Raw genomic sequence first — 27,757 nt, forward strand, 5'->3', positions numbered from 1 at the left:
GATATAGTCCTCAGAGCCATTGGATTATGTTCAAACATCCAAATCCAGTGCTCAAAGGAGCCCAGTGTTAAATGATATATATATTCATCATCATCATCATCGTTTAGCATCCATTTTCCGTGCTAGCACAGGTTGGATGATTCGACCGGGATCTGGGAAGCCAGGAGGCTGCACCAGGCTCCAGTCTGATCTGGCAGTGTTTCTACAGCTGGATGCCCTTCCTGACGCCAACCACTCCGTGAGTGTAGTGGGTGCTTTTTACGTGCCACTGGCACAGGTGCCAGGGAAGTCTGATAATTTTAATACAGAGCAAATAATTCAGGAGAAAATATTTGTGAAGATATCATTGACTTTATTATTATCTAGTGTAACAATTTAAAAATGATAATAACAGAATCAATAATATAGGTGATTGCAGGTCCAAAACAAGCATTAAATAGCTGAAGGATTAAAATTAATCAAAGGACATACTAAGTATGTCTACCTGCTGGAAATAACAGTCAAAATACATTGATAATAAGATTGTTTTTATGTTCAGTATAATAAAGAGAATTTTACATTAATCTGATGGGTTACTCTATACTTATGTAGAGTACAAATTTATTATTCTTATACAAGAATGATGTTGATAGAAACTTTGAAGTTTTTGCCAGCTGCCCTCATCAGATATGTGTATGTTATATATACACATATCATCATTACCATCATTTAACATACACTTTTCTATGCTTGCATGGGTTAGATGTAATTTCTTGAGGCAGATTTTCTATGGCTGCTAACCATTCCTATTGCCAGCCCTCACCTGTGTCCAAGCAAGATAATATTTCCCCAGACATGTTTTTTTCATGCAAGACTGGAAACAAACAACAACGCTTGTATTATGGCGGTTCCTGTTTACAACCATCATGTGATGTCCAGACAAGGGTATACACAACACACACACACACACACACACACACATGTGCAAACAGACACATACAGATAAATATATATATATAAAAAAAAATTCAAATATCTCAAACAAAAACCAGTCAAATGTTTAATGAGTTTCCCATATAAAAACCAACAATTTTTGGAACTAATAAACAGCTAGACATTTCAGGATTGACTTGTCATCAAAACAATAAACCAGGAATCTTTTGTTTGTGTCTCATTCTTCAATAAATAGTTGACATTTCTTTATATACACTGAAATCAATAAACAGTTAGTTGGCTTTCTTTGCCAACCAAACTACTTAAAAACAAACAAACAAACAAACAAACAAACAAACAAACACCTCCACCGCCCCCGAAGCCAATTCGTTTATACTTTATTTAAACATAAAATCACAAATACACACACACACACACTCTCACACAGACACATACTGAAAAGTAAATGACAGGCAGTGAAACATTTAAATGGTCACTCACAAGCATTTTTTTAATCCCCTCCCCGCCCCTCCCCCCAAACCCAAAACAAACAAACTTATAATGTTCTGAAATTTTTGAAAAATTCCAACAGGAATGAAAGCACTGAAAGAGCATGACAAGTAATAATTGTTTTGAATTTTAGCACAAGGCCAGCAAATTTGTTGGGTGGGGTAAGTTGCTTACATTGACACCCCTTCCCTCTCCTCCTCTTATATACATATATATATATATAATCTGTACACCACTACAGACACTCTATACATGTGTGTGTGTATTTGAGAGAGAGTGTGTGTCACACAAATGGCAACTGTGCCAGTGGCACATAAAGGCACCATTACACTCTCGGAGGGGTTGGCAATAGAAAGGGCATCCAGCTGTAGAAACCATGCCAAAACAGACACAGAAGTATGGTGCAGTTTTCAGCTTCCCAGCCCTAGTCAAACCGTCCAACCCTTGCTAGCACGGACAATGGATGTTAAATGATGATGATGATGATATATACACACACACATACTTATACAGACACATACTTATATATATATGCATATACACTGATATATATATATATATATATATATATATATATACACACAAACTTATAGAGACATACACATATACACATGGATAGTTAACGATTTTCTTCCTCCGTCTTCCTTCTCTCTTGGACTTTTCTCTTTCTCCTGTTTCTGAAAAAGAGCTTTACTTGAAACGTAAAACACCCTCTCTTTCCTTCCCTGAGCGTCTTATTAACACTTTGTATGTACCACATCCTTGCATTGTTTTTTCTTGCCTTTTTTTTTCTCCGTTTTTTTTTTATTAACCATATAACATATTAACAATCATCATCATCCTCATTGATTAACATCTGTTTTCCATGCTGGCATGGGTTGGACGGTTGGACTGAGGTTTGGAGAGCCAGCAACTGCACCAGGCTCCAATCAAGTCTGGCAGAGTTTCTACAGCTGGATGGCCTTCCTAACGCCAACCACTCCAAGAGTGTAGTGAGTGCTTTTTACGTGCCACTGGCACAGGAGCCAGTCAGGGGATACTGGCATCGGTTACGATCAGTGGGTGCCTTTTATATACACACACACACACACATCGTTTACTTTTTATCTTTTATGCTTCTTTAATTTCAATCATTCGACTACCACTATACTTTGAGACATCACCTTGAAGGGTTTTATTTGAATGAATCAACCTCAAAACATAGTTTTATAAAACCTGGTACTTATTCCATTGGTTTCTTTTGCTGAACCACAAAGTTGTAGGACATAAACAAACCAACACCAGTTGACAAGCAGTGGTGGTGGGAAAAACACAAACACACAATATTGACATAGAAACACATTACAAAGGGCTTCTTTCAGTTTCCATCCACTCTCAAGGCTTATTCAGCCTTGAGTGTCAACGGAAGAGGCTTGCCCTGAGTGCATGCTGTGGGAGTGAACCTGGAACTATGCAAACTTCTTACCACACAGCCACATGTAAATATACACACACACACACAATGTATACATATATATATATATATATATATATATATATATATATATATATATATATGTCCAATCCAAGCCAGCATGGTAAATGGATTATAGCAATGAGAGAAAGACAGAGGAGGGGAGAGGGGGAGGAGGGAGAGGGGGAGGAGAGAGAGAAAGGAGGGTGGGAAGAGTATACAGAAAAAGAATTGGAAAGATTTTAAAAGTTATATATCATATCATCTGGTAAAAGCAGCTTTTCTTAAAAAGTTAACTAAAAAAATCTCTTTTACACGTTAAATATAATGAGAAACTCAAGATAATTACTGTTTACTTCCAATAGTCCTTCAAATCTAGAAACATTCTCCACACTATAATCATCTTAGAGTATTATACTAATTAAACACTTCTCAGCAATTACTGTGAGTTAGGTGGAAATCTTTTTGTCATTTCTTCTTCAAGTGGCTTCTCCAGAGAAATTACCGAGTTAATTAAGACAGAGATAAACTGTATTAACTTGAGTCTATTTATCTAACAGCTTTCGAAGCTTATGACGACAGATTTAACAAGAATTAAACAAGCATTTTGGATTAATAAGAAAACAAAAGAAAAACAGGAAAAAAAAATGCTAAATATTTTATCAGGCGTAAAAGTAATGTCTTACCCAATTTTACTGTGTGTGTGTGTGTGTGTGTGTGTGTGTGTGTGTGCATGTGTGTATATTACAATCATATTGGGAATATTAAAATAAAAAATAAATGCGCCCTTTTAAAGCCTAGCCAGGATCATGGGCCCGGTTTACCGTTTTCAATGATGTATGTGTTCCCCAGCTGAACGGGACACTAGTCCATCGCAGCGTTACTCATTTTTACCAGCTGAGTGGACTGGAGCAACGTAAAATGAAGTGTTTTGCTCAAGAACACAATGCGTCGCCAGGAATCAAAACTACAATCTTACTTGACTGGTATTTTATCAACCCCAAATAAATAAAAGGCAAATTTGACCATGGACGAATTTGAACTCAGAATGCTAAGACCCAGAAGAAATGCTGCTAGACACTTTGTCTGACAGACTAATGATTCTGCAAGCTCACCAATTAATTATGTATACTGATTTGGTCATGGAACCATCAAATGTATTCAAAACCTCAAAGCATGCTTTTAAGGGCAGGTGCTAAGCTTCAGTTCTATGATTTTAAACAGGTGCAGGAGTGGCTATGTGGTAAGTAGCTTGCTTACCAACCACATGGTTCCAGGTTCAGTCCCACTGCGTAGCACCTTGGGCAAGTGTTTTCTACTATAGCCTTGGGCCAACCAAAGCCTTGTGAGTGGATTTGGTAGGCGGAAACTGAAAGAAGCCCGTCGTATATATCTATCTATATGTGTGTGTGTGTGTGTGTGTGTTTGTGTGTCTGTATTCGTCCCCCCAATATCACTTGACAACCGATGCTGGTGTGTTTACGTTCCTGTAACTTAGCAGTTCGGCAAAAGAGACCGATAGCATAATTACTAGGCTTACAAAAAATAAGTCCTGGGGTCGATTTGCTTGACTAAAGGTGGTGCTCCAGCATGGCCGCAGTCAAATGACTGAAACAAGTAAAAGAGAGAGAGATAACACACATACATACACACACACAAACTCTCTCTCTCTCTCTCCCCCAATAGGAATCCTACATATTGCTGATGACATTGTATCAAGGTGAAATGGAATGATCTGCCTGGAAACCCAAGCAAAAGCACCCCAAAATGATATGACCATAAGATCTCATGAACTAGTAGTCCAATATATTGTCCACACAGAAATTTTGCTTCCACAATATTTATTTAACAAGATAAACTACAACTATTGACAATCAAAAATGAATGAGATAATCTTAGAAAAAATTACTCTAAATGTAACAAATAATATTAGACTAGTCATATAAAGATATAAAATGTGCCAATCTCTAACTGTGGATGGAACCTGTGATAGAGGTAGACCCAGGAAGACATGGGATGAGATGGTGAAGCATGATATTCAAAGTTTGAGCCTCACAGAGGCAATGATTGGTGACTGAGACCTTTAGTGATGTGCTGAGATTGAGAGGACCCATCAAGCCAAGTGCACCTGTGTCATTGGACTGTGGCAATGCTGGGGAACTGATATGAAGGGCTTATTCAAGTCTGGTATTTATTCTATCAGCCTCTTTTACCAAACTACTAAGTTACAGGAAAGTAAACAAACCAACAACGGTTGTCAAGTGGTAAAAGACACACACACACACACACACACACATATATATGTACATGAAGGGCTTCCATACAGTTTCTATCAACCAAATTCACTCACAGGGCATTGGTCAGCCTGGCATTATAGTAGAAGCCCAAAGATGAACATGCAAATTTAAGGAATTTCACGATAAACTTACTTATTCCATGAGGTGGATGATAGCGTTTGGGATGATCTGACAATGGTGGATTCGGAGGCTGGAACGGGCTAGATGCTGAAGCTGGTCGAAGCAGTTGGCCTGACTGCGGCCGTTGAGCTTGATAACGCTGCGCATACTGTACAGGAGCGACTTGGTGATGACGGATCTGTTGCCGAGATTCTCGTTCTTGGATTTGCTGGAAGTTGCGTTTCAGCGTGGATTCACCAGGTATTTGTAATATTGAGCTGAAAGAAGATAGAAAAGCGAAATCAAATTATAATTCAATACATCTAACAATGAAAAAATAATATTCCAATTAAATGAATAAGCACAGATATGGCTGTGTGGATACAGAGTACGCTTCATAACGACAAGGTTTCAGGTTCTATCCCACTATCTGACTCCTTGTAAGTGAAATTGGTAAATGGAAATTGTATGAAAGCTTGTTATGGGTGAGGAGAGATTGAACCTGAAGCCACGTGGTTGCAAAGTGAACTTCTTAACCACCAACCTCATCTTGAAGCCTAGTTCACATGTAGATTCTATTGTTTCTGTGCAGTGCTTCAAAAGTGTTCAATATCAGTCTGCTTAAACTGTTGTTATACTTCCAGAAACACCAGCATATAATATGTTCCTTACGTACACCTATAAATGGCCTAGTCCAGCAAGGAGAAATATATCTTAAGTCAATAAAAATTATTTTTTAAAAATCAAACTCAGAACAAGCAAAGTAAATAAACCATATAAAGGAATTCAGGTCTCTGGTATTAAATAGGACATTCTTGAAATTATTTACAATTTCTTGATTGTACAGTTTGCTGCATTATATAAGAGCACTTAATGCCTAGGTTTTTCAAAAACCACTTCAGCAATTAGTAAGGAGTGACTAAGGACTGGAAATTAATCCACAGAGAGCAACTGACAAAGGTAAATTATATCATGTAGATAAATATGAAGTTAAAGACATCACACAAACCTCGATTCTCCAGGTAAAGCATTATCATCTTCTTCTTCATTGTCACTGCCTTCATATTCATATTCTGTCTCGTGATCATCAACTGAAATAACAATGACAATAAATAATACATAAGAAAAATATTCAGAAAAAATGTTATCAAAATAAAATGGACACACACACACACACACACACACAAACATCTTTACAAAGGCCTGCTCCAATATAGGTGACTGGAAATACTCAATAATTTAGAATCTTAGTTTCATATATTTAAATATTTCCTCTAACTGTATTTTAAAAGTATCTTTCTATTATTATGCTAGCACAATCAAACATTGTATTTTTTTATATTTTGTATATTAAATGACTTCTGTGAAACAGGATTACCACTACAATAGAACAATTCTTGATTATGTCACAGCCGATATAAACCTACACATACACAGAAACACTTTACAGTTTGTTAGAATCTGTTCACATTATCAATTGATAAAGTCTTATGTACAGGTCTGTGAACATACTGACACATCAGTTGAATGCTCTCACAATGAAATGGCTCTACTGTTAGACAGCAGCTTAAATCACAACGTCAATGTCAGCAAACTAAACTATGACAGGGTAATCTTGGATAGAAAAGCTCTGTAAAATACTTCCAGGTGGAGATGGCTTCTGGGATAATATGGCGAAGACTTGTTTTCAGTCGTCAGACTGCAGCCATGCTGGAGCACCACTTTGAAGCATTTTAGTAAAATGAATCAATCCCAGTAACTATTTCTAAGCCGAGCACTTATTCTATCAATCGCTTTTGCTAAACCACTAAGTTACAGGGATATAAACACACTGACACTGACTGTCAATTGGTGGTAGAGAACAAACACAGACACAATGACACACATACATACACACACACACACACACACACACACAAACACACAGGGATAAAAGGAGCACTCCATTGGTTACGACGACGAGGGTCCCAGCTGATCCAATCAATGGAACAGCTTGCTTGTGAAATTAACGTGCAAGTAGCTGAGCACTCTACAGACACATGTACCCTTAACATAGTTCTCAGGGAGGTTAAGCATGACACAGAGTGTGACAAGGATGGCCCTTTGAAATACAGATACTACTCATTTTTATCAGCTGAGTGGACTGGAGCAACATGAAATAAAGGGACTTGCTTAAAGACACAATGCATCGCCGGGAATTGAACTCACGACTTTATGGTCATGAGCCAAATGCCCTAACCACTTTATACAACAGGCTTCTTTCAGTTTCCGTCTACCAAATCCTGTCAAGGGCTTTGGTTGACTCAAGGCTATAATAGAAAACACTTGCCAAAAGGACTGAACCTGAAATCATGTGGTTGGGAAGCAAGCTTCTTACCACACAGCCACACTAGCACCTATATCAAGTAATTCATCTTTCTCTATAGAACACAAAGTAGGGAGCTGATTTATTTCAAACTTCTCAAACTTTCTAAATTCGTATGACATAAATATATAACCATGTAATCCAATCAGAGTGTAATTTTACCTCTTTTGTTTTTCCTGTGCCGGTCGATCTGGTCTTTGAGCTGAATACGCACTTGCCTTTCGGTGGGTTGATCTCTGATAAACGGGTGTTTCAGTAACTGTTCTGTATTGGGTCTCTGAGTATAGTCTTTCACCAAACAAGCCTCTACAAAACTTTGAAACTTTGAGGACCTTAAAGAAACAAAAGATAATGAATTTCTTTCTCTTTCTGCTTTTTAAGATGTTAAATTTTTTTTTTTTTTTTTGAGATTAAAGCAAACACATACTGTAGAAACATTGCCAGATGAGATTGGAGCCTGGTGCGGGGCCCCCTGGCTTCCTAGTCCCCAGTCAAACCATCGAACCCATGCCATCATGGAAAACGAATGTTAATTGATGATGATGATGATGAATGTGAGTAAACGAAGAACAGCCAATGAAGGTATTACTTTTCCAAAGAGTTTACTTAAAATGAGCTATTTAATTTTAAAAGAGATTATTTTAAAGAGATTAATATATCACCACCTTCACTACTTTGTCTTCCATTTTTGAAAAGAATCTCATTTACAAATGTAAATGAGTTCTGTTATTATTGTTTAACCGAAGGTCAGATCTGATCAAGCAATCAAGATCAAGAACAAATTGACTGTAACTATTTCATAAATAATTTTTTTTTGGGGTGGGGGTGCAAACAATATACCTAGGACTGCATTAGTCAATGTATTTTCCCTCTTAAGACAAAAGAATATGATTTAGCTATTATTTCTAGCGGTTCAAGTAACTGCACAAAGCATTTGTTGGCTTCGAAGGACTCATGTAGTTCTCTGATGTGTGCAAGTATTACATGTGCCACAATCTCATTTCATTTTCTGAATTAATACTAGTGCAAAAAAGAAATGAAATTATGAGGAGAATTTTCAAACGTGTTGACATTTGGGTGACTAGTGACCATCTTTGGTCAAGAATATGTCAGGAATAACTTTTATAATTGTGTACAAACACGTTATCTTCTTGAAACTGCTCTCTTTTCTTTGTATCTTTCAATTGTAGTTGCTATATTCATCATTCTGTTTGATTCTATACGTAATATATACTACAACCACAACTACAAAACCTTCATCCTGACCAGTGAAATATCCACAGACACCAAGAAAACTAAGATGAGATTAATGAAATCATCAAAACTAAATTTACATCATATAAAATGCAACAAAACAAAAAAAAACAATTACAAAGGAAAAATAAATTATACCATTTGCGAGATTTGAGTCGAGGAGGTGGAGATCTTGGGATTAGAAACAAAGCTCTCATCGGATGCATATCACAGAGGGCTGAAATAAAGATAAATTTCATGTAAACTCTTCTTTTATTTGACAAAGGGTCAAAATCAAATTCAACACGATTTTCCAAACTCTGCTTAAGGTAATTTTCTCACCCACATATTTATTAGTATCCAAGGTAACTAAATATCCATTTTATTTAACTGTCAAGTTCCCAACAATGTTTGTTGTTTCTTTATTAAAATGCAACGCAAAGTAGAGTTCATCTATTTACATGTTTAAAATGCTTAAAATATTGGAGAAACAGACACAAAATAATAATGATAAGCAAAAATCATAAAGATTTTTAGCTAAAAATAACTAAGTAAAGATATACATAGTTTACCAGCAATTATGTTCTATGTATTGTTATTAGAGACAAAAGTTTGTAAAACATTTGTAATACTTACGAGGTTTACCTTCTGCCATTTCAATGGCGGTGATACCCAGCGACCAAAGGTCACTCTGTAGAATAAATGAAATAAAAACATATTCAATTAACACCTTTTCTAATTTAATGAATAAATGATGAATAGAGATATCGAGGTTTAACCCATTACTATTTTAAACAGGCCATATCCAACCCAAATATTCTGTTTTATGCAGAAACCAGTCAAATCCAACCTCTCAAACTACCCTGCAATGTCATTGTAAAAATAAACAATTACAACACAGAAATCTGAAAGCTATGAAATGATGCATGATTAATTCAAAACAATGAGAATTAATGTGTAATATATTTAATTGAGTAATCTGAATCTTAAAGGGTTGAGAAGGATAGAAACTTACCCTATTATCATATGTAGCATCAGGGTTTTCATCACAGGCAATAACTTCTGGTGCCATCCTGGAATAGTTAACAAGAATAATATTCAGTGTTGCATATTGAGTATTAAACATAATATTCTTGAGGAGACCTATTGAGTCAAGTACGTCAACACCAACATCAAAATAGAAATCAAATGGAAATTGTAGTTAAGATACCCATGCCGGTGACACGTAAAAAGCACTGTCCGAACGTAGTAGATGCCAGCACCGCCTGACTGGTGTCCATGCTGGTGACACATAAAAGCACCAACTGATCGTGGTCATTTGCCAGCCTCCTCTGGCCTCTGTGCCGGTGGCACGTAAAAAGCACCCACTACACTCGCAGAGTGGTTGGTATTAGGAAGGGCATCCAGCTGTAGAAACACTGCCAGATGAGACTGGAGCATGGTGCAGCCTCTTGGCTTTCCAGACCCCGGCCAAACTGTCCAACCCATGCTAGCATGGAAAATGGACATTAAACGATGATGATGATGATGATGATGATGATTCTGTAGCAAAAAGCAAATTCCTGAACAGAGAACTCCTACCATTGCCGAAAGATCATAAATTCATAGTTTCTTGAGAGTAATAGGTAAAGCACCAACAGCATTTGAAGTAAATTCTATAATATTGTGCAAGATAATATAGGTACAGGCTTGGCTGTGTGATTAAGAAACTTGCTTGGCAACCACATGGTTTTAGGTTCAGTCCCACTGCACAGCACCTGATGCAAATGTTGTCTACAATAGCCCTGGGCTGACCAATACTTGTGAGTGAGTTTTGTAGATGAAAACTGTGGAAGCCCACTGTGTGTGTGTGTGTTGTGTCTGTTTGTCACCCTCAACCCTACATTTGACACCCAGTATTGGTCTCTTTCCACCCGCACAATTTAGCAGTTCAGCAAAAGAGACCAACAAGTACTGAACTTTAAAGAATAACCTAAGTACTAGGGTTGATTTGTTTGACTACAACTCTTCAAGACAGTGCCCCAGTATGGCCACAGTCCATGAACGGAAACAAGTAACATATAAAAGACAATATAAAGCCATAATGGCTATGTCCAGTTGGCATATTTGGTATGTTTGTCTGATGTGATAACAATTCTGCCAGCTTCACCATTTTCGGTGACTTATAAATAATAAGGTATAAAAATTCTGTGATGCAAGTTATCACAATGGTTCCCGGTGGCAGAGGAAAGTTCCAAACATATACATATATATATATATATATATATATATATATATATATATATACGACGGGTTTCTTTCAGTTTCTGTCCACCAAATCTACTCACAAGGTCTTGGTCAGCCCAAGGATATAGTAGAAGACACTTGCCCAAGATGCCATGCAGTGGGACTGAACCTGGAACCATGTGGTTGGTAAGAAAGCTTCTTACCACACAGCCACTCCTGCGCTATATCATAATAGCTTAATTCCCATTCTACTTGAAGTTTGCAAGTAAAAGAGAAAAAGATTAATAGTTTAATTCATGATTTAACATTATGCCCCGTATAGGAAAAACAAAGAGTAAATGGTAATCATATACACAGAATAACCAGGAGATATATGGAAAACAATACAATAATATTCTTTACAAGATAAGAGAACTTTTAATCGCCTTAATTTCAAGGCTTGCTGATAGAGAAGGCAATAGATCTGATCCGTAAAGCAAACTCTTTCAGAGTGTTTATTAAATATAGCCAAAAGTAGGATTTAATCAGTGTTGATAATTGGATTAGAATGGTGTTAATCTCAACATGAATGGTTCCCCATGGAAATATGGCCTGGTCACAGTGATGAAAATTTGTGTGGAATTGGAGAGCTTTCAAAGAAGGAATAGAGTTGTTTTGCTTTCTAAGACAAAAAAAAAATAAATTATATATGATGCAGTAAAGCAAATGAAAAATGAATGAGTGAATGAATGAATGATGAATGAATGAATGAATGAATGCATGCATGGACAGGTGCCTGCATGCATATATGCATGATGCAGTGTTAACAATATTAATGTAATATAACAGGTAAAATAGAGGAGCTGCAATCAGTGATTAAAAGCATCTGAAAACCGAAGTTAAGATGAGAAGAGAAAATTATTAATACAGGTGGTAGTGGACACAGGTATCAGGCCTTATTGTCACAGGAGGTAATGATGGAATCAGAAAGTTGTGCAAGTTGGGCTAGGAATGTGAAGATGACGATGATGATGATGATGATGATGACAATATCGATTTCAAATTTTGACACAAGGCCAGTAATTTCGGGGAAGGGAATTGAATCAGTTACACCACCCACAGTGTTTAACTGGTATTTATTTCCATTGATCCCCAAAAGATGAAAGACAAAATTAACCTCAGCAGAATTTGAACTCAGAATGTAAAGACGGGTGAAATGCTGCTAAGCATTTGCCTGACATGCTAACAATTCTTTTCTACTCTAGGCACAAAGCCCGAAATTTTAGGGGAGAGGGCCAGTCGATTAGATTGAACCCAGTATTAATTTATCGACCTTAAAAGGATGAAAGGCAAAGTCGACTGCAGCAGAATTTGAACTCAGAACGTAAAGACAGACAAAATACCACTAAGCATTTCGTCCGGCGCGCTAACATTTCTGCCAGCTCACCGCCTTACAACGATGACAATATGGGTGGCAATGATGGTGATGATAGTATAGTGTCAGTGATGGTAGCAATGAAAGGTAAGGTGGTAGAGTTGTTGGTGAAAGTAATCATAATGGTGGTACTTCAGGTGACAATGGAGTAGACACGAACATTATTCTCAAACCAATTAATGGAAGACAGTAGATTGCAACCTACCAGTAAGGCGTTCCAATAAATGTGTTTCGTCTGCCAATAGTCTTGTCTAATTGAGCACTTACACCAAAATCCACTGCAAAGAAAGAAATGAATGTTAGTTTCACAAAACGTGGGTCATTAGCAGTACTACTTTAATAGTCTGATAGTAAAATGCTGGTTTCTTAATTTTGGCACAAGGCCAGCAATTTCAGGGAAGGGAGATTAAATCGATCAATGCTCAGCTGGTACTTACTTTATCGACCCTGAATGGATGAAAAGCAAAGTCAACCCCAGTGGAGTCTGATATTAAAATACTGATAGTCTGATATTAAAATATTGATAGTCTGATATTAAAATATTGATAGTCTGATATTAAAATACTGATAGTCTGATATTAAAATACTGATAGTCTGATATTAAAATACTGATAGTCTGATATTAAAATACTGATAGTCTGATATTAAAATACTGATAGTCTGATATTAAAATACTGATAGTCTGATATTAAAATGTTGATAGTCTGATATTAAAATACTGATAGTCTGATATTAAAATACTAATAGTCTGACATCAAAATACTAATAGTCTGATATTAAAATATTAATAATCTGATATCAAAATATTAGTATGATATTAAAATACTAATAGTAATTGATCTTAAGCTAGTTTCTTTTTTGTTCTTTCTAATTTTATCATCTTTATGTCAGTTGTTGCATTTGTTTTTGTTGATGTGGTTTAACTGTTTAATCCTTTAGCATTCAGATTAAATTGTATTATAATTCTTATTTTTATTCACATTGTTTTGAATTAATCAGGCATTATCTTGTATCTCTGAGATTTTGACGGTGTAGTTGTAAAATTTTTAGAATGACATTGTAAGGTAAGTGTGAAAGAACCAATCTGGCAGTTTGAACATAAAACAAGCAGAATGTTCTGGCTGGATTTGGCCTGTCTGAATGTGTGTGAAAGGGTTAACCAGTCTTGATCATGCAGATTCTATAACAAAACAATGTTTTAGTCATGGCCATCCCATTTCCCCAACACCAGATTCATCCTCCTGGTTTTTTTTTTTTTTTAAAGACAACAGGATATTGTGAGCAAGATTTGGCTGCTATTTCTAGCAGGTCAAATGACCACCTAGTTTGCCTCATGCAAGTTAAATAAGTATTCTCCTTGCTAACAGTCAACCATAAACTAGAAATAAATCCTTTTATTCAGCTACGCAGAGCAAGACAAGTAATGTTACTAAGTATTCAGAATGGCAATGATTGTGGCTGGAATTGAACCATTTATTACACATAACAAATTCCTACCATCTATGGCGTTAGTAATGCTGGCACTGGCAACTTAACTTCCCCCAAACTAATTTAATGTCAACATTATTACTGCTTCAGTATCTATTTCCTTCATATTGACAAAATTTAGCAAAGAGAGTAAATGTGAAGAGAGAAAAGAGAGATGCTTTTCCATAAATTCAATCCATTAATCTCAGCTCAGCAGTATCTACAAACCACAAACACCTTTCAGCATCACCATTTTAACTTCTTCAAGCCTCCATCTATTATACACAACCAATTTCTAACATCAAAATTCTCAGCACCTCACAATGCATCACTTAAAAAGATAAATGTATTCAGAGTTTAGGCAAGGCCCTGGAACAACATGTCATAGAATATTATATCCATCTTATATCTTCCATGTTCTATTTGACTTCAATAATTGAAGCTCACTCTCTCTCCTTTATCAAAGTCATATTGATAAAGTAGATCAAACAATAGATGATGTAATACATTCACTGTTCAAAAGAAGCTGTTTCTATCAACAATGGGACAAAATAAAAATTCTGGAAAGTGCATTCCGATTCTGAATTCTAAACTATTGTCATGTCCTTTATCTTTTATCTTTCGTTTGACATGTTTCAAGTGTTGGACTCCGACCAAGCTGGAGCTACCCCACTGAAGGGTTCAGTTGCATGAAATCAACCACAGTACTTAAGTTTTAAGTTTGTTACTTATTTTATCAATTTCTTTTGGTGAACTACTAAGTTACAGGGACATAAACAAACCAACACCAGTTGTCAAGTAGTGGGGAGGACAAACATAAACACACATGTGTGTGTGTGCATGCGTGTGTGTGTGTATACACACACTCATACACATGCATACACATGATAGGCTTCCACTCAGTTTCTATCAACCAAATCCCCTCACAAGGAATTGGTTAGCGCAAGGTTGAGGTAGAAAGACACTTGCCCAAAGTGCTGTATGGTGGGACTGAACATGAAACAGCATCGCTGCAAAGCAAGTTTCTTAACCTCCACCTTTAGGTAACAGAATTTATCTAAAACCTCAATCCAAGCCTTATTCCCCATCTACAGCCTTGACACTGCATGATGGTTGTAAACGAATGTTACCATTCAGCCAACTGTTTCCTTTGTTTCCAATCTTTCAATGCACGCACATCTCATAAGTATTACCTTACTTGGAAACAGATGAGGGTTGGTGGTAGGAAGGGCACCCAGCCATAGAAAATTCACCTCGACAAATTCCATCCAATCCGTACAAGCACAGAAAAGTGGATGTTAAAACAATGATGATGATGATGATGATGATAATTACACTGTAGTCATTAGATCCCAACAATGTAGAAAGGCTGTAACTGTTTATCAAAAAGTTATTTTTTTTAAAGAAAGCTGAAACTTTGTAAAATTATAAAACACCTCAGGTGTTAATAGAAGGTACACAAGTGGTATACATTAACTCAATTCTGCAATGAAATACCATTAAAAGAAAAGAGGGAGAGAAAAAAAAAGACATTTAGATAATTCCTTACCCAATTTCACTTCAGCATTATCTGTTAACAAGACATTTTGTCCTTTAATATCGCGGTGGATGACTTTATTGGTGTGAAGATGTGATAAACCCTAGGTATAAGATAGAGGAAATATCAATTATATATGTGAGAAACATATGGTGTCATAATGAAAAAGAAATGAGAATATCATTAAAGAATACAAATCAAAGATAATAATTTATGAAACTGTTTTGCAAGAATCTTACTGGATAACCAAGCATATATCTATACCCATCTATATCTATATACATATTTATTATTTTATTCTTTTACACATTTCAGCCCTAAGGCTGTGGCCATGCTGGGGTACCTTGTTTTTATGTCTATTTATAATCCTTTCTATTATATATTTCTTTATTGCCCACAGAGGATTAAACACAGACAGGACAAACAAAGGGATTAAGTCGATTACATTGCCCCCAGTGCATAACTGGTACTTATTTAATCAACCCCAAAAGGATGAAAAGCAAAGTCGACCTCGGTGGAATTTGAACTCAGAATGTAACGGCAGATGAAATACCTATTTCTTTACTACTCACAAGGGGCTAAACACCGAGAGGACAAACAAGGACAGACAAACGGATTAAGTTGATTATATCGACCCCAGTGCGTAACTGGTACTTATTTAATCGACCCCAAAAGGATGAAAGGCAAAGTCGACCTCGGCGGAATTTGAACTCAGAACGTAGCAGCAGACGAAATACCGCTAAGCATTTTGCCCGGCATGCTAACGTTTCTGCCAGCTCGCCGCCTTTCTATTATTGGCATTTCTATTATAATTCTTTCTATCATAGGCGTTTGGGGATGGAGCTAGTTGATAATTGACCCCAGTACTTGATCAGTACATATTTCATCGACTCCAAAAGGATGAAAAGCAAAGTCGACTTCAGCAGAATTTGAACTCAGAAAGCTAAGATAAATGAAATACCAGTAAGCATTTTATCCAGCATGCTAATGCTTCAGCTAGCTCACCATCTCATGTTATAATATAAACAATTTAAGAATTACTTAATTCTTTTTGTAAAGTATATATTTATTATACATTTACTACTGGGGTGACTGATTTTGAAATTTTTATCTACTAGCCCTTGTTGGGCTGCAGCACATTTGGACTCCTCTTGGCTTTGTATAGTCAACAGGAACCCAAATATACCACGGTCCAACAAAAGCCAGCAGGCCAAAACTTCAAAGTCACTATCATCCCTCTTCTAGTAATATAATGTGCATGGTCGAGAAGCTCATTTCATAACCAGATGACTTCAGGTTCAATCCCACTGCTTTGGCGCCTTAGGACAATGAGGATTGGTGATAGGATTTCTAGAATAGCTTAGTTTTAACCAATGGCTTGTGGATGAAATTTGGGAAATGGAAACTGTATGAAAGCCCTTCGAAAATGTGTGTGTGCATGTGTCTGTATATGCACACAGGCACGTGCATGTGTGCATGTGCACGTATGTCTGCATGTCATCGCAGTGGTGACACTTGTTTATGTTTGACATGAACAATGTATTTTGCAGTTCAAAATACAGTCCCCCCACCGTCACCCCAAAAAGGAGTGAAGTGATTCTTTTCTACTCTAAGCACAAGGCCCGAAATTTTGGGGGAGGGGGCCAGTCGATTAGATCAACCCCAGTATGCAACTGGTACTTAATTTATCGACACCAAAAGGATGAAACGTAAAGTCGACCTCAGTGGAATTTGAACTCAGAACGTAAAGACAGACAAAATACTGCTAAGCATTTAACCCAGCGTGCTAACAATTCTGCCAGTTTGCCAAATTAAGGAGCGAAGTGATTATTCAGATGAAGAAAATAGTAGAGTAGACCAAATTAATTGAAATGACTCGGTTATTTTCTCTTTAAATTATAAGAAATACAAATCTCAATAGCAATGGAGCTCATACAAAATTTTAGTCAGTATACTAAACCATCATTTGTAATACTAAAACCCAATGAATAATTTAGAATCTTGCAATTGTTTTGTTTGTTTGTTTGTTTTTTTGTTTTTTACTTCTTTTAGTTCATTCAGAAGACAAATGAAATGAGTAAGACCAAAATGAATATTTAATGAAAAAAAAAACTGTTATTTCAAGAACTGTTCCCTGCCTTCTTTACAAGAAAAAAAATTCTTTGCAACAAGAAAGCATTGTTAATTCAGAAAAAGTTAGCTTTTTTTTTTCTCTAGGATTTAAAGCTTTTAAGTACAATGCACATATGATGATGATGCGGAAGCACATGGCCTAGTGGTTAGAGCAGCGAACTGGCAGTCGAGGGACCGTGGGTTCGAATCTCAGACCAGGCGATGTGCGTGTTTATGAGGGAAACACCTAAGCTCCATGCGACTCCGGCAGAAGGTAATGGTGAACTTCTACTGACTCTTTCGCCACAACTTTCTCTCTGCATCTTGCAGCTCACCTGCAACGGACCGGCGTCCCATCCATGTGGGGAACTTATACTGGGAAACCAGTCCTTATGAGCCAGGGATGGCTCAAGAAGGAACAAACATATGATGATACAGGCATGGCTGTAGGGTAAAAAGTTTGTTTCCCAACCACATGGTTACAGGTTCAGTCCCACAGTGTGGCACTTTGGACAAGTGTTTTCTATTACGCCAAGCAGACCAAAGCCTTGCGAGAGGATTTGATAGGGGGAAACTGAAAGAAGCACAGATGTATATCTAGGTGTGGTTTTGTGTTACCGTGTCCATGACATTGCTTGATAGTTGTAAATGAGTGTCACTGTTATACAAGCAGTGTCATTCATTTCCAATATACTGTGAGAACATGTCTAGCCATGGGGAAAATATCACTTTGCTTGGAAAAAGGTGAGGGTTGGCAGCAGGAAGGGTATCCAGCCATAGACAATCTGCCTCAGTAAACTCTGTCCAACCCATGCAAGCATAGAAAAGTGGACATTAGAATAATGATGGTGATGATGATGATGAGTTCAAAACAGCTATAGTGAAGACTTACCCTTAAAATTTCTCTACATATATATGCTATCCATTCTTCTTTTAAAGTGTTGCCTTTGGTAGCTGAAACACAAGAAAACAAAGGCAAATAATTTAGAGATCAAGAACAGGTCAAGTTTTATTCAGGTAGGTACTGGATGCGTTAAATCTGGCAAGAATATGAACACAATCAATATATTACAACTCTCTCGTTTTTTTTTTTATATATATATTTTTTATTATCCCCACCACCACTTTGTAACAGTTTCTGGCAATCAGCAGCAGTTGTTGTCGAGGGACATTGCTGTTGATAGACTCTATTCAGCGCCAGAAGCTGTGTGTGACAAATACAAACAGAAAATATTTCAATACCTTCAAAAATAAAAGCAACTTGTCTCATGAAATAATTAATGACAGATTTCTTCTTGTCCAAAACTATTTCCATGCATTATGAAATTATATATATATATATAGATAGATAGATAGATAGATAGAAACACGCACACACACTCATACACACAGACATGTGCATACATGCATGCACACACATATTTACATGCATACATGTACACACATATACGCGCACACACATGCAGACACACACTCACACATATACACACACAAATATATACATATGCATGTACATACACACACACACATAATTATGTACACATACATATACATACATATATATATATATATACATACATATATATACACATGCGTACATGCATATGCATGCACACATGCATATGTATGCATATTTGTGTGTGTGAATATATATTTGTGCATGTGTAGAGAGAGAGAGGAAGAGAAAAAGAGAGACACGATTTGAAAGAAAAAATCAGGCATCTATATATAGACTCCTTCCTGGCAAGCTGTAAGGCATTCATTTAACAGTAAACCTAATGCTACCTGATACAATCTATTGATTATAGCAAATCCAATGAAAAACTGTAATTTTATTAACTAATCAATGAGTTGAATTATTTAGCTTCAACATTCATTAAGTTTTTACTTTGAGTAGTTAGAAAAAAAATTCCGCTCGTCAGTCTGTGATAAATGGATGACGCCGTATTAAATAATTATGCGAGTTCTCTAACGACGACGACTGCATACCAACTAGCTGTATGCATTTATGGAGTTAAATTTCGAGAAACGATAAAGAAAAATTCTGTGGTGAGGATGTAAGCATGAATGGTCATCATAATCTTATAGGAGTTTCAAAGACAGAATCATGTAGGACGTCTTTGGTATCAATACTTTGGCTCCTTCTTTCTTGACTAACCACTCCTGATTATCACACAAATACTGCTATGGTTCTCACCCAGTAGCACTTAGCACCAAACACGTGCAAAAATGTGCAGAACAGCTTTGATCATTATGGTCTTTCAAATATTGAACACATGGCCAAAAGCCATTATAAAACCTCAAAGCTCTGTCAGACTAATAAAAGAACTGAAATTATCTCATTTCAGAAGCTGTGAAAATATTCCATCACCTTCTATGTCAGAAATAATATATACATGCAGTGTGGTATGTCTCGTATCTTCAAAACCGAATTTAGATTGACAAGCAAACTTGTGGCTGTACATTATAATAGTTTTGTCAATATCACAAACAACACTTTAGTTATTGAGCTAACAGAGCCTCTGCATGGTTGTTCCACCTGCTAGAAATACTAGCCAACTCTTCACATCATTAAATGGTGATGATGATGATGATGATGATGATCCAGTCTACTCAGCTAGCAAAAATGAATTGTACCTGTAATTCAAAGGACCAGCATTGCCACATTCTGTTTCATGCTGAATCTCCCTGAGAGCTATGTTAAAGATATGCATGTCTATGGAATGCCCAGCCACTTGCATTTTAATTTCACAAGCAGCCTATTCCATTGATCAGACCAATAGGGAACCTTGTCATCAGAGCGCCAGTTTTATCACTGCACTACAGTCCAACTGGCTTTGGTCTTGCCCTGATACAACACTCATGTCTTCTTGGTAACCTCACTAAAACTAACAGCATTTTACCAGATTACTACTTCTCCAGCCTAAGCAAATTAACAACATCATGTTGGATCGCACTGCTGACAACCTCTTCCTTGAACATTATTAGTCACACAGACACTGTAATTTCACCAACCTGCAGAATACTTTAGATAAATGTGATAGATAGATCAGATCAGAGCCTGGTGCAGCCATCTGGCTCGCCAGTACTCAGTCAAACCATCCAACCCATGCCAGCATGGAAAGCAGATGTTAAACGATGATGATGATGATAGAGGTCTAGAAAATTGTAATATACTCACCTTTAACTAAATCTGTGACAGAACCAGCACCGCAGAATTCCATCACCAACTGCAATTTAAGAAAAAAATAATTAATTTTGAATCTAAGATCAATTTAAAACACATTACTATTAAAATCGCTTGCTTTCATGTATTTAATGTTGCTTTTAATTAATTACCTAATCAACAAAGATTTATGAATATATTATTTATTATTCTTAATCAATGCCAGAGTTGCTGTGTAGAGTGGTAGAGTAAACTGCCTTGCAGCATTTAGCCTCATCTCTTTATATTCAGAGAGTTCATAGCCTATCAGAATTGATATTGCCTTTCATCTGTCTAGGACCAATAAGACAATCACAAGTCATTTAGTGCTGTTAACTTCAAAAGGAATCTATACCAGTAGTTCTCAAGCAGGGTCTGTGCAAGATTTTGTTAAAATCTATGTGCAATAAATTGGTTATACTTGTCAATACAAACGATATTTTGTACTCTTTTACTATTTTACTTGTTTCAGTCATTTGACTGCGGCCATGCTGGAGCACTGCCTTCAGTCGAATGAATCGACCCCCAGGACATATTCTTTTTAAGCATAGTACTTATTCTATCAGTCTCTTTTGCTGAACTGCTAAGTTATGGGGACATAAACACACCAACATCGGTTGTCAAGTGATGGTGGGGGGAAAACACAGATACATAAGTATATACATATATAGATAGATATATACAATGGGCTTCTTTCAGTTTCCATCTATCAAATCCACTCACAAAGCTTTGGTCGCCCCGAGGCTATAGTAGAAGACACTTGCCCAAGGTGCTACAGGTGCTACACAGTGGGACTGAACCCGGAACCACGTGGTTGGGAAGCAAGCTTCTTAACACACAGCCATCCCTGACCCTAATTTTAACAAATTTTTTTATACAATTCCTAATTATACAAAATTATAAAAATATATTAGGATTTTTAGAAACATCAAATGGCTATGAGGGTCCATCCGAGTATAATAGGAATCAAAGGAGTCCATAGGTGGAAGATTGAGAACCACTAATCTGTACTTTTCACAAAAAAAGGTCTGTGACCTAAAAGAAAACATCACTTCTAAATTCATAGCAACATAGTGGTAAAATAATGAGCACTTTTCTCATAAAAATAGAAATTATAATAATTATTCTCCATGTCAGCACAAGGCTGCTAATATGTAAGAGGAGATGGACAATGCTGACCAGACTGATGACACCAGGAAACAGTTGTTGTTTGATTGTGTCCGACCCCATTCAGCCCCATCAGGATGAACTGTAGTCAAAGGGAAATACAGACAAAATAATTGCATTTGAACTGCTAGGAAAATATCTTGTATTTTACTGGTTTCAGTCATTGGACTGTGGCCATGCTGGGGCACTGCCTTGAAGGGTTTAGTCAAATAAATCAACCCCAGTGATTATTTTTTCTTTTTAAGTTTGGTAATAATTCTATTGATATATTTTGCCAAATACTAAGTTATGGGGATGTAACCAAACCAACACTAGTTATCAAGTAGCAGGGGTAGGGAACACAGACACAGACATGTTTACAATAGGCTTCCACAGTTTCCACATATCAAATTGACTCACAAGGTATTGGTCAGTCTGGAGCTATAATAGAAGACATTTGCCCATGGTGTCATATGGTGGGACTGAACCCAAAACCATATGGTTGCAAATTAAGTTCCTTAACCATTGTTATACCTGTGCTTATAGCCATATCCGAACTTACATATTGAAATAAAATACACTAATTTTTCTTATTTTTCTTTCTTTTCTTTTTTTTTTTTTTTTTGCAGCACTATTGACTTATTGCAGGGTATGGAGGAAAAAAAGGTGACACCACAACTCACCAAATATAGTGTATCCAATAGATTTCTAGACAAAATTTCCATCAATCATATAATTTCTAGGGCTTAAGGTCAACCAGAGGTTACAGCAGAAAACCTTACCCCAAGGTGCTGCCTACATAGTAGGATCCAATCCTGGATCATATGATTGTAAAGTAAATGATTCGATCACAAGGGTATACCAGCACCCACTAAGACTACTTAGTCCATTTACATAAAGAATTCCTGTAATTTCAACAAATGTGTGATGTGTCTCATTATAAATTTCTTATGAATAGTTCAAATTTAGAAAAATGACTATAGTTATTGATACAGCCCACAATAATTGGTGTGAATAACTGCAACATCAGAAAATAATATATTATTAAATCCACCAATAATCAGAACGTAGCTAACTGAATTGCCCTACATACAGAATCAAGTTTTAATGAGTACCAAAGTCTGGGTTTAATGGCCAAAGCTAACTGAAAGAATTAGGAATTCAGGACTGAGGAACGCCTTCCATTGCTTTCTCCAAACCCATTGAAAGATTTCAGCTGAAATACTTCATTATTAAACAGTGCTCTAGCTATTTAATATAATTCACCTTAACAGCAGCAGTAAGCTGTTCATACCAGTGGTTCCTACTAATGGTGTGATAGGCTGAACCAGAGTTATGCATCTTAGCTATGAACAATGCACAATGGTATTACATTCTGTTTAGTAATTTAACACCCTACAGACTCAACCAGCTGTCCAATATACACTCATATATATATATATATACACACACAGAGTTGTTGCTTGGCTTTTTTTTTTAATCAATTAAGAACTATTTCTTTTATTCTTTTATTTGTTTCAGTCATTTGACTGCAGCCATGCTGGAGCACTGCCTTTAGTTGAACAAATCAACCCCCGGACTTATTCTTTGTAAGCATAGTACTTATTCTATCAGTCTCTCTTGCAGAGCCGCTAAGTGACAGGGACATAAACACATCAGCATTGGTTGTCAAGCGATGTTGGGGTGACAAACACAGGCACAAACATATACATACATACATACATATATATATATATATATATATATATACGACGGGCTTCTTTCAGTTTCCGCCTACCAAATCCACTCACAAGGCTTTGGTCAGCCCAAGGCTATAGTAGAAGACACTTGCCCAAGGTGCCATGCAGTGGGACTGAACCCGGAACCATGTGGTTGGTAAGCAAACTACTTACTACACAGCCACTCTTGCACCTATAGTAACTCTGAAACCAAACATGCATCCAGGCATCATGAAACAGTTAATAGTTGAAGACAAAAACAAGGAATTTTTTGAATAAGAAATAAAGTTGAAATAAAAAAAAAAAATTTTTAAACAAACAAATTTAAAATATATATAAAAATGAAAAGATAATTAAATAATTAAATAAATTAATAAAGTAGCTGCATAATGTCAGTCGAATATTTCCATCAGTGAATTACACCAGAGAGAAAAGTTGAGAGAATACAAAACTAGGATTGAATTAATCGTGAAAATCAGTTAAATAAATAGTTACTGTGAATGAGAGAAAAAGAAACAAAACAACGTAGAAGGAAATTCTAGAACAATGATTTGATACTTTTTATTGATTAGGTGATGAATTGAGAAAACGTGCAATGCCCATAGCCTTTTTCTATTCTCTCTCTAAGTACACATAGACTTCTAGGTGATATGAATAACTGAATGACCAAGTTAATGTTTAAATTAAACTATTGTAAGTTAGCAGTTAAAGGAGAAATGTTAATGGAGAGAGAAGTAAAAGGGGAGGAGGCAGGAAGAGGACAGCGGAAATGCTAATTAAAAGAATAGAAGGAAGGATCCATAGGATGTAGCTGTGAAGAAGGATTAGACAGATGAAAGATTAGTCAAGGATCTGCAGGTCAAGCAAAATATTTTAAGTTGGAGGTGAAGAAAAAAAGTAGATGTATTGTGTTTGACTTATGTAGGTGTTGTATAAAGTTGGCATGTTTAGAAGAGCAGAGGTCATGGCAGTCAAAGAAGAAACTAACAAGGAGGAATGCTGGCCTGTGAGTCAGATTTTGGAGTGTCAGTGAGTGGCGGTTGGAGATTAGTACTTGGCCACTGTCTAGTGTCACAGCCATTTCATTGTAACTGTGACCAACACACACACACCTTTCAAACAGCTCAGTCTACCAAGCTGCAAATAGATACCATAACTGAAATCTTTTACAGCCAGCATTGGGCTCCGACCGACAAAATTAACAAATTCACAAAACTAACTGACCTTCACGGTCTTTAGGATCAGAAAATAATTTTATATTAGATTTGTTCTCTCTCTCTCTCTCTCTCTCTCTCTGTATGCATGTGTGTAAATAAATATCATTGCTATTATGTTGAACTGTTGTATGTCCAAATTTGGCCAAATGCATTTTTTTTTTCAATATTTATTTTTGCTTGCGATAACCGGTTCTTTAGGTCAAACAATTGTATCTCCAGCTGCTTCTGATGCCAAGATATCAAAAATTGTCAAAGTGTAGTCCAATGGTTTTGCTATGGAATGGTGAAACTATTTTTACGTTTTCTGAAAAAGCAATGTTTTGAACTTGCAATACTTTTGCATAATATGTATATATTAGTAAGAGGAGGGATATAATATCCAAGCAGATACCGAATTTCTCTGAGAAAAATGCCAAGGCTGGTTCCTTCAGATGGTGTGCTTTTGGTAAACTTCCTCTACTATCCGATGCTGCAGTTTATTTCTTGGCCACTTAGAGTGTAAAGTACAATATTGACAATAAGGAGAATGAAGAATTTTAACATTCAAGGTTTAAGTTTATTTCCAGTTAGTTTATTCGTAATAATTGTCTGACACCTGTTTCGGAGAATTATTATGAATAAACTAACTGGAAATAGACAAAGTTTGAATGCTCAAATTCTTCATTCTACTTATTATTAATATATATATATATAATATATATATATATATATATATATATATATATATATATATTCTTTTATTCTGTTATTTGTTTCAGTTGTTTGACTGCGGCCATGCTGGAGCACCGCCTTTAGTCGAACAAATCAACCCCAGGACTTATTCTTTGGAAGCCTGGTACTTATTCTATTAGTTTCTTTTGCTGAACCGCTAGGTTATGGGAACGTGAACACACCAACATTAGTTGTCAAGCGATGTTGGGGGGACAAACACACATATACATATATACGATGGGCTTCTTTCAGTTTCCTTCTACCAAATCCACTTGCAAGGTTTTGGTCGGCCCATGGCTATAGTCGAAGACACTTGCCCTAGGTGCCATGCAGTGGGATTGAACCTGGAACCATGTGGTTGGTAAGCAAGCTACTTACCACACAGCCACACACACACATATATATATATATATATATATATATAAAATTATCCATTGTTTGAACATTCACTTATCTATACTTGCATGGGTTAGATGAAATTTATCAAGGCAGTTATTCAACTGCTGGCTGTCCATTCTATCACTGACTACCCCCTGTCTCCAAGCAAAGTAATAATTCCCCCATGTTCAGACATCTTTCCATGGAAGATTGGAAACAAGGGACACTAAATGATGATGATAATGATAACGATGATATAGGTGTGTGTGTGTGTGTGTGCATATATTACCGAGTAATACCACTTTGGTGAAAGCATGTCAGTATAACCTAGTTTAGAAGGCATTAAAGCAGTGAAGCCCAGAAATTAATAGATTTATTGTGTGGAGTAGTTGATAAGTCTTCAAATGAAGTTTATTTTTGTTATTGCCAGACATTTTAGATTACTAACTTAATGCTCACATTCAAATCAGCTCTTTTTATACAGCCACTCAAGTTCCTAAGTCAAGGAAAAGCCTTTATATAGAAGCCTCCTTTATGCTAACATTAACAGAACATTACTACTTTAAATACAATAGCTACATCTCTAAAAGTGGATATGGCTAATCAATGCAGTTAATCCAATCCAAAATCAGGTTTAGTTTAATAGCCTCCAGAGCTGAATCAGCATCAATAAGCATTTTCAGGAAACAGCAAATTAGCAAATAACTGCATGCACGCACATGCACGCAGACGAACAGGCACCCACACACACACACAAATGCATCACAAGCGCACACTCCTACACACTTCAAAACTGAGTCAACTTTACACAACAGCAAATTCAAGGATCAAATAGCAGAAGAATCCTAACTAAACAAGCCTCTTGATACCACTTCCTTCTTGCTTATTATTGTTTGATAATTCCAGCTTTCTCTTCCAATAACTGAAGTTGGTAATTAATGGTACTTCCTAATTTCAACGCCAATCTAATATTAAATCTCTCCCAGCTGCTCCTTGCACAGAGTTTGTATAGTAATGAGTCTTTAAGCCTTTGTATGAACCCTCTCTGTTATTATAAATAAACTTTAGCATTTATACTGGCAATAATTCAAACTTCACCTTATCATTAACTAAACTGACCTAACTTTCCAGGTCAGCAGAAGAACTAATTTCACAATGAGTGCTGTCTTATTTCATTACCATTATTAATAGAATTTTAACTGTGTGAAATTGGTGGTCACCGTTTGCCAAAAGCAGATATAGGCTAAATAGCAAACAGAAACTAATTTAAATAGAATGTTTTATCAAAACAGTATATCTGATGAATGTAAAACGATATGCATTTGCATTGAAATAATTATATCCACCACAGCTGGATATAATTGAAAGAATAACAACAGAGAAAAATGAGAGAAAAAGCATAGGTAAATTCAATAGGACCACACCAGAACAATAGCCATGGCATTTATGGCATATGTTGTTGTTGGTATTGTTGTTGTTGGTATTATTGTTGTTTAGCTCCAGATCAATCTGGATCAAGCAGGTTTATGATTAAAGGCCTTCCAGCCTTGGTCATCCTGTCTTTTGCCTATATGCAAGAAAATCATCATTATCATCATCATGTAACATCTGTTTTCCATACTGGTATAGTAGATAGGATGGTTTAACAGGAACTGGCAAGTCAGAAGACCGCACCAAGCTCTGCTGACTGTTTTGATATGGTTTCTATGACCAGATGCACTTCCTAATGCCAACCACTTTACAGAATGCATTGGGTG

The 27,757-nt window shown here is 36.4% G+C and overlaps 1 protein-coding gene and 1 long non-coding RNA gene across 12 annotated transcripts in view; one reads left to right on the forward strand and one right to left on the reverse strand.

Annotated features, from left to right (window-relative positions):
• The window catches only part of LOC115216522 (misshapen-like kinase 1), an 835,290-nt gene that overhangs the window by 614,667 nt on the left and 192,866 nt on the right, over positions 1 to 27,757 (reverse strand). For all 11 annotated transcript variants that reach the window (XM_036506597.1, XM_029785962.2, XM_029785961.2 and 8 more), the window contains exons 6-15: positions 20,807 to 20,855; positions 18,518 to 18,579; positions 15,526 to 15,616; positions 12,715 to 12,787; positions 9,885 to 9,942; positions 9,506 to 9,560; positions 9,029 to 9,107; positions 7,799 to 7,968; positions 6,281 to 6,362; positions 5,305 to 5,549 (exon numbers count right to left, since the gene is read on the reverse strand). In XM_036506597.1, the coding sequence (XP_036362490.1) occupies positions 5,305 to 5,549; positions 6,281 to 6,362; positions 7,799 to 7,968; positions 9,029 to 9,107; positions 9,506 to 9,560; positions 9,885 to 9,942; positions 12,715 to 12,787; positions 15,526 to 15,616; positions 18,518 to 18,579; positions 20,807 to 20,855 (964 nt within the window). The remainder of the gene's footprint in view (positions 1 to 5,304; positions 5,550 to 6,280; positions 6,363 to 7,798; positions 7,969 to 9,028; positions 9,108 to 9,505; positions 9,561 to 9,884; positions 9,943 to 12,714; positions 12,788 to 15,525; positions 15,617 to 18,517; positions 18,580 to 20,806; positions 20,856 to 27,757) is intronic.
• Positions 2,986 to 27,738, forward strand: LOC118765114. The gene is made up of 3 exons (XR_005000962.1): positions 2,986 to 2,999; positions 15,190 to 15,194; positions 27,637 to 27,738. It is a non-coding gene; the product is annotated as an uncharacterized LOC118765114 (long non-coding RNA).

Source organism: Octopus sinensis, linkage group LG10, assembly GCF_006345805.1.
Source record: "Octopus sinensis linkage group LG10, ASM634580v1, whole genome shotgun sequence".
Lineage (NCBI taxonomy): Eukaryota > Metazoa > Mollusca > Cephalopoda > Octopoda > Octopodidae > Octopus > Octopus sinensis.